Source organism: Strongylocentrotus purpuratus, unplaced genomic scaffold (assembly GCF_000002235.5).
Source record: "Strongylocentrotus purpuratus isolate Spur 01 unplaced genomic scaffold, Spur_5.0 spur5_contig_845, whole genome shotgun sequence".
NCBI lineage: Eukaryota > Metazoa > Echinodermata > Echinoidea > Camarodonta > Strongylocentrotidae > Strongylocentrotus > Strongylocentrotus purpuratus.
This window is the reverse complement of record NW_022145552.1, coordinates 1458140-1472062: the sequence shown is the minus strand read 5'-3', so window position 1 is coordinate 1472062 and position 13923 is coordinate 1458140. Positions and strand designations below refer to the sequence as shown.

General features: G+C 35.7%; 1 protein-coding gene across 1 annotated transcript; it reads right to left on the bottom strand.

Annotated features, from left to right (window-relative positions):
* Positions 1–6183: 6183 nt before the first annotated feature.
* On the bottom strand, positions 6184–9375 carry LOC115926658 (tripartite motif-containing protein 45-like). The gene is made up of 2 exons (XM_030991643.1): positions 9033–9375; positions 6184–7910 (listed from the first exon to the last, which is right to left on the bottom strand). Exons 1-2 carry the CDS (start codon positions 9360–9362, stop codon positions 6648–6650), a joined length of 1593 nt encoding a protein of 530 aa, XP_030847503.1. The 5' UTR covers positions 9363–9375; the 3' UTR covers positions 6184–6647.
* Positions 9376–13923: the final 4548 nt, after the last annotated feature.

Below are 13923 nucleotides of genomic sequence, written 5' to 3'. Positions count from 1 at the left end.
GGAATTATAGAGGAGAAAGAAGAGGCATAAATAATGATGAAAATATAAGATCTAAAATTATGAACCTGGTAGAAGTCCGGAGGATGGGGGCATTTTAAATGACATTGGGCTCTACCGATTTGCAACGAATCTCTCACTTTCATAACAAAAATATCAACTTTGTCCTCTGTTTCTTTTTTTTAATCAACAACGGAAAAAGCCCCCCCCCCCAGGACAATAACCCCCGGAAAATTACCCCCGAAAAATTACCCCCAAGGACAACCACCCCCGAGAACAATTAACCCCCCGTAAAATGACCCCCCCCCCCCTCATTCAATAGTGGAAGTCTACCTTGATAATAACTTGTTGGTTTTAATGAAAACAGATTTTTTTTTTCGGGGGATAATCGTCCGGGGGGTAATGTTGCGGGAATTGTTCTTCGGGTGATAATTTACCGGGGGGCGGGGGGGGGGGGGGGGGGGAGGGGTTATTGCCCGATTGGTAATTGGCCCGGGGTGATTGTCCAGGGGTTAATTGTCTTATAACAGTCTGTATATACCAAATATAACATACAGTACTAAGAAAAAATACAAGTTATTACTACATTTCAAAAAATGGTCTTTTGATTTGAAATCCTAATTGAATTCCTTTGAATAATCTCTTTAGCTTTTAACCCCATGAATGCCTACTATATAGGCCTCCGTGTTTTTAGTAACATGATAGATATAAATGTGCCCTGAATATGCACATGGCTTAAATTCCTTCAATATATATATATATTTTTAATACTCATGTTCCTACATAAATGATTTGATGAAACAACTTTATTCCGTTTACATGGTTTATGCACCCATTTCAACTTTAGCATATATAGTACAATAATGCCAGAATGAGACACTCCTTTTAATTATTTTGTTATTTTTTACACAATATTTACACACGCTTGTTTCTTTATATCTTCTGCAGGTGCCCATTTCATTTCTTAATTTCCAACTTTCTTCATATTTGCTATTAGAGTTGTTTATTTTTAAAACATGTAAATCTGATATTATCACTATCACGTTTTATCTATCAATTTATGTTTAATAATTGTGTTTAAAATGTAAATGCTCAAAATTTAAAAATTACGAGAAAAGGAAATAAAATGCTTTGTCCATTTTTTCTTTTTTATCTTCTTTTTCCCCAATCATCCATGTATGTAAATTTGATTTGTTTCATGTATGATGTGCAATATATTGAAGTTTCCATCATCATTATTGTTAATTTATTCCTTGAACTAATTTGTGATCGTTTCAATATTGGTGTACATGTATTTGTAATTTCTCTTTATTTCTTTAAACTGTGTTATCTTTGTTTGTATCAGTCTCCCGACTATTTTAACATGAGTAATTTTGACACAATAAACCGAAATGAATGAATGTCCTTTTAAATAAATATACATATTAGGAGACCCTATGATACATGTTATTTGACTTTATCTATTAATGTATATAATTAAGTATAAAATATTTATCTGTTATTTTTGTGTTTTATGTTGCTATGTTTGGTTATCAATAAAAACATAAATACAAAAAATATAACATATTAAGAAACATGGCGAGAGATTTTACAGCTTATGGACACCTAAACTGCCATATAACATTTTACTGTCCGGTGTGAGATATCGTGGCGAGAGATTTTCAAAGCGTATGGACGTGAAATGTGATCAAAGCTGCATGTTAAAGGGATTGGGTATCTTTGCCTCAGATTCTCAACAAAATCCTGGACTTAGCTCATGCTGCAATCATTTTTTTCTCTCTCTCTTATCCTCAAGCGAAGTTTTTATTTCCATAATTTCAATACATAATACATTAATTACTCAATGATTGAGTGAAACATAACAGAGGCTAACAGTTATTTATTCTTCCAGCTTAGTATTATTTCCTTTGCTAACACATTCATACCTTAAAAATAGTCTTAGCAATGACTTGAATTAAAAAAAACAAAGTATGTGGGTATTAAACAGTACCATTAACAAACTTTTTAGTGTAACATTTATAAATTGCATATTGCGCATAATTTAAAATAATATTCAGAAGAGTATATTTCTTGTTCCTATGTCCTTACCTACAACTAATATCCTTTGGTTTATTGGTATGTCTATTTGGAATAAGTTAAATATCAAATTACATATTATTTTCCAAAACAAAGTCACTTCCTTGCAATATAACATAAAGTGAAACGTTGAGTCAACTTGTCCACAAGAGTTGCATAAAGAATTTTTCACAATTTGCCATTTATATAAGTTTCTTTTGAGGCAATAAACCTGTGAATCATCTTGAAATCAATTTTTTTAACATTATTATTACGAACTTGCTTTAATTTGAATGAAAATACATACTTCTTAACAAAGTCATTTTCTAAAACTCAAAAGGAATTCCAATAATAAATGACATTTGGTTCTGTTGACTTCTTACGTATTAACAAACGATAGTAATCTCTCACTTTCATAACAAAAACATCCACTTTGTCCCCTGTTTTCTATTTCTATAAGATACGAAATATCACATTCAAGCTCAAAATCATTAACACTGCGGAAATGCTTTCTTTAATTCTGTATATTTAAAATCAAATAAGAGCTGTTGTGATTTCACTTTTGTATTTATTACAGTCATATATATATATATATATATATACACCTTTAGGTTAGTCAGGAATCCCATGACTTTTACAAGCCGATCGCCTGTCTGATTATCAAGATATTATAATTGGAATTAAAAATGTAAAAAACTGATTACCACACAGTTATAAGAACAGTTTTGTTTATACCACTACAGTTTATTTAGGAAATGATTATGGTAAAAACCGGTCACTCAAAGATTTTTTATTTTTTTGAAGCACTTCATGATCATTTTGAAGCGCAATTTTTTTAAATATTACACCATATCATAGACTCTGATAACACGTAGGGCAGAAGCGGATCTAGAGGGGGGGTTGGGGGGGGGGGGGGGTTGCAACCCCCCCCCCCTTGGGCGCCCCCCCCCCCAAAAAAAAGGGAAAAAAAAAAGAAAAAAAAAAGAAAAAAAGAAAGAAAAAAGAACGCACGCTGGAGAGAAACCCTTTCAAGTGCAAATATTGTGAGAAGATATTCAACTCATCTGGTAACTTAACCAAACACATGATAACTCTGGATATAACTATGTATTAAACTGTTACTTGATTTAAAAAGACGTTATCATGCACTGCTTTTTATGGTCTCCATTGTGTTAATAGATGCCAGGAAAACATCACTTACGGGGTTCAAATAAACACCCCCAAAAAAATCGGCTCGCCGCTTCGCGGCTCGTGGACGATGCTCCACATCGTCATTATTTTGGTCAAACCCCCCCCCTTAGCAAAAAGCTAGATCCGCCCCTGGGTAGGGCCATGCATCTGAGATAATGTAGAACTGGAAACATTGTTAAACAATGCCTTTAAGGTTCAATATAGCCAAATTCTACGTCACCTTTAATTGCATTGATAGATTTCTTCCCGGGATTTCTTTTATCACCTCAATAACGACTAAACAAATAAAATCAGTAGTTTTGATATGAAGAAATTGTGTTTTTCTTGTAATTTTAATTTCGATAGGCTTACAGTAAAGTCAGTAATAACAAAATATTATTTATTTTACGGATTTCAATATCACATGCAATTATAACCAGTATAATATACTGTATATATACACAAAGTAAAATGAACATGTTGATGCTACATTTAAAGCGAAGACACTGTACATACTTTCTACAACTATTTTCTAAGTTAAGAAAAAAAGAGAACAACCGAGGAAAATACCAACAAGAAAAGAACTTCGATAATTATGTTAAGGGGCTATCCAACCCTTGCATGAAGGCGTATCTCAAATGGGCAGATCGGTCAGTGGATTGTGACGTAGTGGACTGATAACTCTCCCGTTTGTCGTGTACAAAAATATCATTATATTTCTGTTTTTAGCCTAAGCGCCTTCTCCCTTGGGGCACTATGGATAGCATATTGTTATAGGCCCTTTTAAGAGAATAGACCATCCTGTGTCATAATTGTTGGCATTTGTTGTAATAGTCATTTTGTGTTGGAAAGTTGCCTGATACTACATCACAGAGACATTACCGATTAAGCCAATTTGAAGAGCCCATATCTACCGGTATAGTGATTATAACTTTAAAAAATTCATAACTTTTTCATTTTGTCCATTGCAACCTCATTCAAACCTTCACAAGTCTACTTCTCTGATTTTTCTCCTTTCCTATAGAGTTGTTTGATATCTAGGTTGGATTTCCCTTTAAAGATACTTAAAAAAAACGTTGTACAAAACAGCATTAGTGGCCAGTAGTCTTTCCCGAAATAGTCGTATTGGTTTTTAGACTCGTCCCCCCCCCCCCCCTCGGCCCCAACTCAGGTAATTAAAACAAACCGTTTACCACATAATAACAGCCTAGTTAAAAGAAAAACATATGACTAAACCTTTTCAAAAGACGAAAAGCTAAAACAATTTTCGGTCTGGAATGGGTTGTGATTTTTTCAGAGACCCCAGAAAAGGGGACATATCCATGAGGGCGGGTCAATAAGCCACTTCGGAGATACTATCTGCGCATGGGCAGATAAAAGGTCATCAGTACAAACTGTCAAACGTGTTCATAAAAGTTATGTAACCATTTTTTTTTCTTTGCAAGAGGACAAACAAAATGTAATCGTTCAGCACCTCCATCTTATTAGCTGTAATTATTCTAAAATGCACACAGTGGGATGTGTCTATGTGGAAAATATAAGGGGTCATATTGTGTACAAGTGTTATCTCCGAATCGGTTTATTTCAACGCATAATGCCCATTTACCCCAAAATGTTGAATAAAAGCTGTATAACTATACTACAGCAAAAACATAAACTAACAACAATTGCCCATCGAGATGCGGTTATCAGACCCCCCCCCCCCTCAACATTTAAACAAAAATTAAAACAAAATACCCGGGAGAAAGAAAATTGTTCCCAAGTCAGGTCGTTAAAGTAATACAAGAAAAGTCGTCGATCTCATTAAAGTCGTCGATCTCATTAAAGTCGTCGATCTAATTAAAGTCGTCGATCTCATTTTCTTAAAAGTATATCAACTGGTAAGCAATTTTTCAATCGATGGGGAAACATTAAAATTATGTTTTCTCCATTATCATCCCTGGGTTTGCCATGCATGTATATTGGCATGATCAGAGGTATGGGTTTAATCCCCCCCCCCCCCCCACTCAGTGTTATTTAGGGTACGCGTATGCATGTTCCCTCCTTTTGAAAACACCCCCCTAAGTCCGGTGTGTAAAGTCAATACGGGCCGGATTTTTGTGAACTACGAGCCGGACTTTGGTGCGTGAAAAGTACCCCTTTACTGGATATTTTGGGAACACGCATGCGGTTCCTCTGACCCCGGAGTGGGGGGCCGGGTGTTTACTAATCTCACCATTTCTACAATTTACCATGTCATAAACATAATCCTTTCTTACCCCATTCTCTTTCTAATGTCATAAAATACAGATGAAGATATTTCAAATTCCACGTAGCAAATCGATAGACTGTATACATGAAATATTCAAAGTGAAATAACTAACTATAACAGAATTGCAGTAAAAGTTTACAAAGATATCATAATATTCTTACATTCCTTAGGATGCAAGTTTAGTCAAGAAACAGAACTTCCGACTCTTAAACTAGGCCTAACTTTCTTAATGCATTATTCTTCTCTATATCATAGCCAACTCATCTGTTCCCAGAGCTTGCAATTTAATGGCTTTTCAGACAGGGAGCAAAGTTACTACGAATGTCTCTCCATGGTCCTCCAAGGCTATACACAAATTGAATTGGTGTATTATGGCAAGTTTAATGTACGATCCATATGAAGAGTAAAATAATGTTATAAAACGAAAACAAAATAATACTACCAATAACTTGACAGGGTGACCCGTAAAAGCTAAAACGCTAATTAACAATGAGTCCTAATTACAAATTACAAAGTTAGTATTAATTATTAATTGTTTCTCTATTGGTGGTGGTTGTTAATTTACCTGACTGCTAAGAAAGCATAAATGCTTGTAAGTAAGCAACCAGACGGCCGACGGCTTTAGGTCATTTCCGAGGGACCTGGTAATGAGGATTAATGCCTTACCAAAGGGCACTAGCGCATCACCTTGGTTTCGAACCCGGGTCACCGGATTACGAGACCACTGCTCTACCGACTGAGCTATCGCGCAAGATAGACAATAAAACAACATACGCTTAAAACAATATAAGTACCAACAAAATAACTTTTAAGTACTTGATGATAACAACGAAAGGAAAATAATACTAATATGAAGTTAATCGATATGTTTATCAATTTTCAAGTTATTTATTATGGTATCCTACCATTGGCTTTCAGTAAAGAGAAATGATTACACAATGCAAGAAGTATATGTATATCTTATGTATTTATATACAATTTCGAGAGAGGAATATGAAAACTGTATACAGGCAATCGAAATCTATTGAGAAAATCGGCATCATCTCAATCATTTAGTTATCACATAATAAACAATAGAATATGAAACAAGGCCCATATTAGAAAAGTGCTGGAGCAGAGAGGTACATGTTTATACACCATCCATCAATAAAGGTAATGTAGAGTGTGAGATGGATTACAGTGATACTTTGATAAAATACAACTTTTTGTGAGAAGCAAACGCGAGCACGTCTGGTGAGAGGGAAACCAGGTAACACCAACCAGAACCAAGTGTCAAATTGGGTAAGTTGAACTCGACTATTTCCTTCAGGTTCAGACCATCAAGGTCATAGAGCCTGATCACCACATTACCACTCTCATAATCAACACTCGCTACATACACCCTGTCCTGCTCATCCAGGGCAGCAAACAGGCAGACTTTGTCTGATGGAGCTTGTAGAGACTTACCAGCATTCCCATCCCTGTCATAGACCATCACCACGCTTGGACTGGAGTGATGACATGAACTCGTGACGATCAAACCCGACCTGGTAGCAGATACCTGGCCCGTAATGTTGTGTTTTGTTGGAACAGTGTGTTTGAGAGTGGATCCAGTCGGGTCATAGATATGGACTTGCTTTTGATTGCTGGCGATGAGGATTTCATCTGATGGACTTCTGTTTAGTATGTGTAGGCCTACGCTGTTTGGACAGGGGATGGTTGATTTCCTGGATCCATAGGGAGAATATGTGTGTATTTTTCTATTCGTCGAAATGCATAACGACCTGTTTTGTTGAAACACAAGGTCATAACACTTCATGTTACTTGGTATGTTTGCATACTGCTGCGTTTTACCAGCTGAATCAACGATATCTATACCATGTGCACCAGTATATCCGATAGCTACACTGTCATCAGAGTACGGGGTCATCCCCCACATGTATCCCCGTAGATCTACACGCTGAATGACTTGCACGTTGGGATCTGATTCTGAAATGCTCCCGAGGTTAAGACGAGTATCATCTGCAGGCTTGAACCTCTTCTTCTGTGCTTTCTTCGTAATGGCTGCCGCAGAATTGTGATCAGTAGCCTCCTTCAGCATGGCATCCAGCTCCTCACAGAGCAAAGCACGAGCAGACAGACTGTCTGTCTCAAGATGACCCAGTCTGTCATTGGCCACCAGTGTTCTTGAACTACAAATACTCTTGATTCTCTGTCGATCATTGGTTTTCAAGACGTTGAGGTCGTCATCGAAACTCCGCTTTACTACATTGATTTGCTCGATGAGATTTCGATGATTATCCTCAAGCACTTTTGCCTTGATGCTGTAAGCTTGACTGACATCGTCCAGTAGTTTCTGCACGGCACTGTATACTTCGTGGCGTTGTACTTCCACATTCTGAATGTTTTTTTCCAGTTCTGATTTCTTAGCGGCACAACGCTGGACAAGGTCGTTCACCTAAACAAAACAAATAATAGAGAAGTGGAAAAAACACATTTTAGAATGAGATGTAGTCTATGCCTCAGCCAGTTTCGTAATGTATGCACATACCTTTAAAGACTAAGTCCACTCTAAAAATAATTTGTATTTAATAGATTTTATTTAATCGGATAACTCATATTCAAGTTATGAATTTTTGAAAAAGTATGACAAACTATGGAACAATGGAAATCACTACACAAATTGCCAATTTGGTTATGAGTCTCAGACGTCATGTCCTCACTATTTAACAATTGCTTTATTTATTTTAATCCCATTAATTTCCCTTTTTATCCCCCATAACTTGATTTTCCCAGGCCTTCGTCCAGATTAAGTGATTTGTGTGCATGAAATTTCACAAAATATTTCATGAACTTTGAAGAATTGATACTTTTTTCTGGATATTGTATATTCATGATTATTGATTTTTATATAAATAGTTTATTAAAATTCACATTTTTCATGATTTAACCGGGAAAAAATAGTGGATAGTGATGCAATGACGTCACAGACTCATAAGTGAGTTGCCAATTTGTCTTGTGAGGTTTTTTTCTAAAGTTTAACCATAGGCTTACACTTAATTTTATTAATTTGTAAGTGAGGGTAGCGACCAATATCTGACAAAATTTAGATTTTGGAATGGTTAAACTTTACATTTTTAGAGGATTTTCGACTGATTAAGCTTAACTGCAATTTATTTTTATTGTCAAGGGGCAGGGGGTTACCCCAGCACTCTGATAGATAGGAATATATTCTCCCATGCTAGCGGTGTTTATATTGAAGACAGGGTTTACAAACATAACAAACACCGGGACTATAAATATTCGAGGGAGCGTAAGGACTGAGTGGGGGAAATTTTGATTTTAGGATGGTGAAAAGTTACTTTTCAGAGCACTTGAACGCTTTAGATGCGAGGGGGCCCCAGAGGGCTGAAATCAATTTTGTCCCCCACTTTAATAATGCGGGGACATCAAACCACTCTGCCTCCCCCCTCCTCCGGTGCCTATGATACCTTCCCCTATCCGAATTATATGAGTACCACTATTGTCTTGTCAGGCCTTAACCAAACGCAATTATCTTTTGTTAAATGAACCCACTTACCTTAAGACGTAACTGCTGCTCGAAGTCAGCCTGATTCTTGATGCTGTGATATTGATGACCGACGATCACGCACTTGTGACAGACATGGACCTTACAATCCTCACAAAACATATCTTTGTTCTCTTGTTTGTGGATGCAGCACTTCTCGGGTAGATGACCAATACTGGCCTTCCCGTTGATGATATCCTGTGTGGATACAATCTCGTGATCTTCAAAGACTGTAAGATGTTGATGACAATCCAGACACTTATTACAAATGTAGTTATTACATGTACAGCAGAATGAGACGGCATCTTGCTGAAACTTGCAAGCAGTGCATTTTGGACGCATCTCAAGGACAGCGTTCATTCCTCCACACTTGGCGTGATAATCGTCTACAAGTCCGTTGACAGTGACGTTGGTGAGGAAATCATCGACACGCTTCGCAGACAACTTGGTGATCTTCCTGCAAAGAGGACAGAGCATGTGATCGAGATCCTGGTGGGACAGGTCATAGTTCTTGAGACATTTCCGACAGAAGGTGTGTCCGCATGAAGTCAGGATGGTTGCTTCGTCAAAGATATCAAGACATAGTGGACACGTCAGGTTGTGTGAAGAGCTTGGAGCTTTCTCTTCCTCAGTCTTCTCAGCCATGGTACAAATATCGGCTTTCTGACTTATTACAAACACGAGCTCAATCTACGCATATATCCAATAACCAATACAACTTAAAAGTGTGATCAGCTAACTTGTACTAGAAGCCAAAATCAGTTCATGTAAGCACAAACTCTATGCTTTGACGTAGTAGATTTTACCAATATCCGAAGTTTTCGCAACAGGTGCGTCCTACCAAGTTCTCACGTTACTTTAAAATATGTGTCGAAAGTGGTGAGCCTAACTTTGATCAAAAGTACTATTATCAATTATCTATTCACAATGTCTACCTGAATACAAGTATGGTTATAATAGTAAAATCACACTTGAGGAGATATCCTGTGAATATAATGCAGTTTGTGCATATAAATAGAAGTGGGTTTTCCCACAGAGATCACGCGCGGCGTATAAGCACCTTTGAACTTCATGGCGGTATTCATCATTTTTTTTTTTTCTATAGAGGGCGACTCATTTAGGCTTTCAGTGGTGGATTTAATATTATGTTAGAGATCCCCTCTAGTAGAATCCGGGACAATAGAGCATTTTTTTCTTCATTATTATGTTTTGGAAGGGTAAAGGATCAGGAATACATTTATATTTTACCCCGTCTTTCTCCACTATTCTTCATTTATTTCCCTTCCACTTCTCTTTTTCTAAATATCTTTCTCAGTCAATAATTCAAATTCTTGCGTAGAGATTGCTACGAGTACGAGGCTACAACCTTCCTTACAATGTATAATTTGCTTGAAAAAATATTTCACCACTTCCTCTCTTGCATGGAACCTAAAACGTAGGTCCATGAAATAACGAATCTGTCGGATATAAGTTTTTAATCTTTCTTTTTCTCTCTGTCTCTCTCTCTGTCTCTCTCTCGCTCTCTCTCTCTCTCTCCCTCTCTCTATCTCTCTCTCTCTCTCTTTCACACACACACACACACACGCACACACACTTTTATTTGTTATAGTAATTTTGTTTTATTCCTTGTCAAGAACATACAATTGAATATAATAAATAAACGTTTTCAATATTAATTGCTTATACATAAAAATAATTTAACAAGAACTCATTTGCAGTATATATATATATATATATATATATAAGCAAGAAAGTGAACAAAGTTATTTTGTAGGCCTATTTTTAGTATATTGGGTATAAATGTATTTTACAGATATCATCCTCATGCCATTAAAGCTAGATGTATATCATGCCGATACCCAGAAAGAGTGCATATGCAAAATATCTAGAAATCAACTTAAGTAATCATGGCAGTGATTGAGAAAAAGAGAGAGGGAGAGCGAAAGAAAAAAATTACGAGACATGAAAACAGCATTCTCTACGGATTGAATTTACATATATAGCAAGCCTTAGATGTTGTTATGCAAGGCAAGCATATAGTAAGCTACCGAGTTGTCAAGAGAACTACTGTTCAAGATATAGGCCTATAGCATCAGATTTGTCGTAAACTGTCCTTTTCTCTTGCTTACATGCTCTCTCCAATTTCCTCTCCCATCCCTCTCTCGCTGTCTCGTTGTTGCTATGTCAGTCGAGCATGTGATACAATTTTTGAATTGTCAAGAGAATCATTGTTCAAGAAGTTCATATATTCAATTTATCTTCCTCGCTTACTTCACTTTCCCCTCACACATCTTCCCCTCTCGCACACATCTCCCTCTCTCCCTCCCTCTCCATCTCCTCTCTCTCTCTCTCCCTCCCTTTCTCTCTCTCTCTCTATCTCTCTATCTCTCTCTCATATCTCTCCCCTCCCCTTTCACCCCTCTCTCTCTTTCTCCGTCCCTCTTACACAGAACTGCGTTCTAGTTTTCAGTTTTCATATTACCGTTTATTTTGGCATGGCATCATATTCGAATTATATACTCTTTAAAGAATTTTTATATGTTATAGCCTTACTTGATTATCTTTGCTCAAATTAGTTGTGTGTTAATAATAAACCAGTCGTTACCAATAGTAAATATTGGCCCCTACATGTATTCGATAATAAATCTGACTCATAGACTCGAATTAGAAAACATTTCTGTTCCAAAGAGTGTTGTCATAGAAACGAGCTTATAAACAATCAAAAGATTTGAAACACTCATGATGAAAGGGAATGTACAAGTACATCAATTACATGTAGAATACACTTGCTGAAGTTAAAAAAGCCATTTAAATACACCTGTTATCAAACTGTCAGTGGTGTTTATTGGCAGATGGCATACCGACTCTATTGCTACAAAAAAGATCAAAATTGCAAATCTGAATAATAATGATCTTCGACTTCTGACAATCAAGATATATTTTTGATACATCATAGACGGAATGCATTATAAAAGTAATGCAGAGATTGTCAGAATTTGCGGAATCTCTGTATGGCGATTATTATTATTATTATTATTTATTAATACGATGCCATTTGTATAAACTATTCTGTTTGTTTTTAAATCAACATTACAATTCTTTTAAGCATAATGATTGTATCAGGATATATCTAAAAAAAAATAATAGTAATAAATCATGGTGATAACGTCAATAACAAAAGGAGTGGTTTTCGTTTGACTTAAAAGAATGAAACCTCGGTGAATTAAACATTAAATCACTGAGAAAATATTTGATAGCATGGGGTGTTGATATAATTATGCATACACTGATATTGCCTCCCATCTGTATGTGTTTAGCGGTAAAAAATTCTCAGACCGATATATCTGCTGGGAAAACATGACTATATTTTAGAAATCAAATCGCTAGACGTTTTTTTCAAAGAAAATTGCAAAAAGGAACGCAAATTGAATTTATGTGAATACAATGCCCCTTTTCCAATAGGAAATGTTCAGAATATACCATCACGTGTACTTATAAATATAAAGTAGTGATATTAGGTTTATACAATTCTCTTTATACTCTTTGTTTAACATCATTTATAGCAATATTTACAATATCTCAAAAATACTGCCCAGCATAAGAAGATTAAGTTTGTAATATACTATATCTATTTCCTTCATATCTATCTGTAAATGGCGATGTACATTGCAAAATTAATTAAACAAAATAGAATGAATGCATTTGTAAATATACATAATAAGATATTTTCTATTACTGTTTTGAATGAAAGGAAGACATACCAATTATTACAATCTATTTTAAACGAAGCACAACATTAATGATTAGAACATAATTTATTCAAAACCAATACCTACGTGTATACTTCCTCCCGTTATCATAATATTAATTTTCTACATAATGATATAATGTAATGATTCATTAAAACGTTTTAGTAAGCCACAAAATTATACTACTTAGATTTGAGTTGATCAATACAGCGAAATATCAACAATTCTAAGTGGCTTCTATATTAAAGTAAATTCCGTGATGAAAATTCGGCCCCCCGTAAATGGATAAAGATATAGAAATGGTTCATGAAAAAATGATTTAGATCCTGGGGCCATTTTGTAAATTACCTATATTTTCTATTGCTTTCTCAGAGGGTATGAAGAAAATGGCTTCTATAGGGATAAGCTTAGATCAGTGGCAATAGTGGGTCCTGTCATTAAAGACCCTGTTAGAAGTGAAAAATGGATTAGATGATTTTTGTTTTTGATTTTTTTAAATGTATTTCTAATCTTTGTCAGTGTAGCCCATTCACCAATAAGTAGTGGTCTCCCATGGGGCCTATATTTTATATATCAAAGGAAATATTACAAGCCATAGGTTACAAAAGTATAGATTAAATGCCATTGTTAGTGTCTGTCTAAGGAGTGAAAAACTCGAAATCTAAAACCTTGAAAATCAAAACTAGCAATCGACTAGGTGACATCATCTTATGATTGTGGAATACACATATTCAAAATGAATTTGAAATAATTAAGTACGGCTCAACGTCTCAGCTATATAGGCGAGCCGATTGGGGGTAAACGTTTTACTAAGTAATATATAGGTGAAATGCGATACAATATGGCAATCGTATGAGTAAGGAATGGATGGCTTATATGGAGGAAGTCTTTTGGTAGGGGGTCGTGTTTTTTATGTTGGCCCCCTCCCACCCTCTCATATTTCCCCCTCTCCCACTCGACTCATAGCTAGCCATTGGTCAATATATATTTAAAAAAGATAAAAGATACATGATTGATCACACCTACCATTATTACTATTTTGGAAGAGATTATGTCTTTAAATGAAGCAACATTTCATCCCTAATATTCTTTGTTAAGAATTATGCTGATCATATCAAAACTAATCTGAATACATCATTATCTGGGATCCTGTT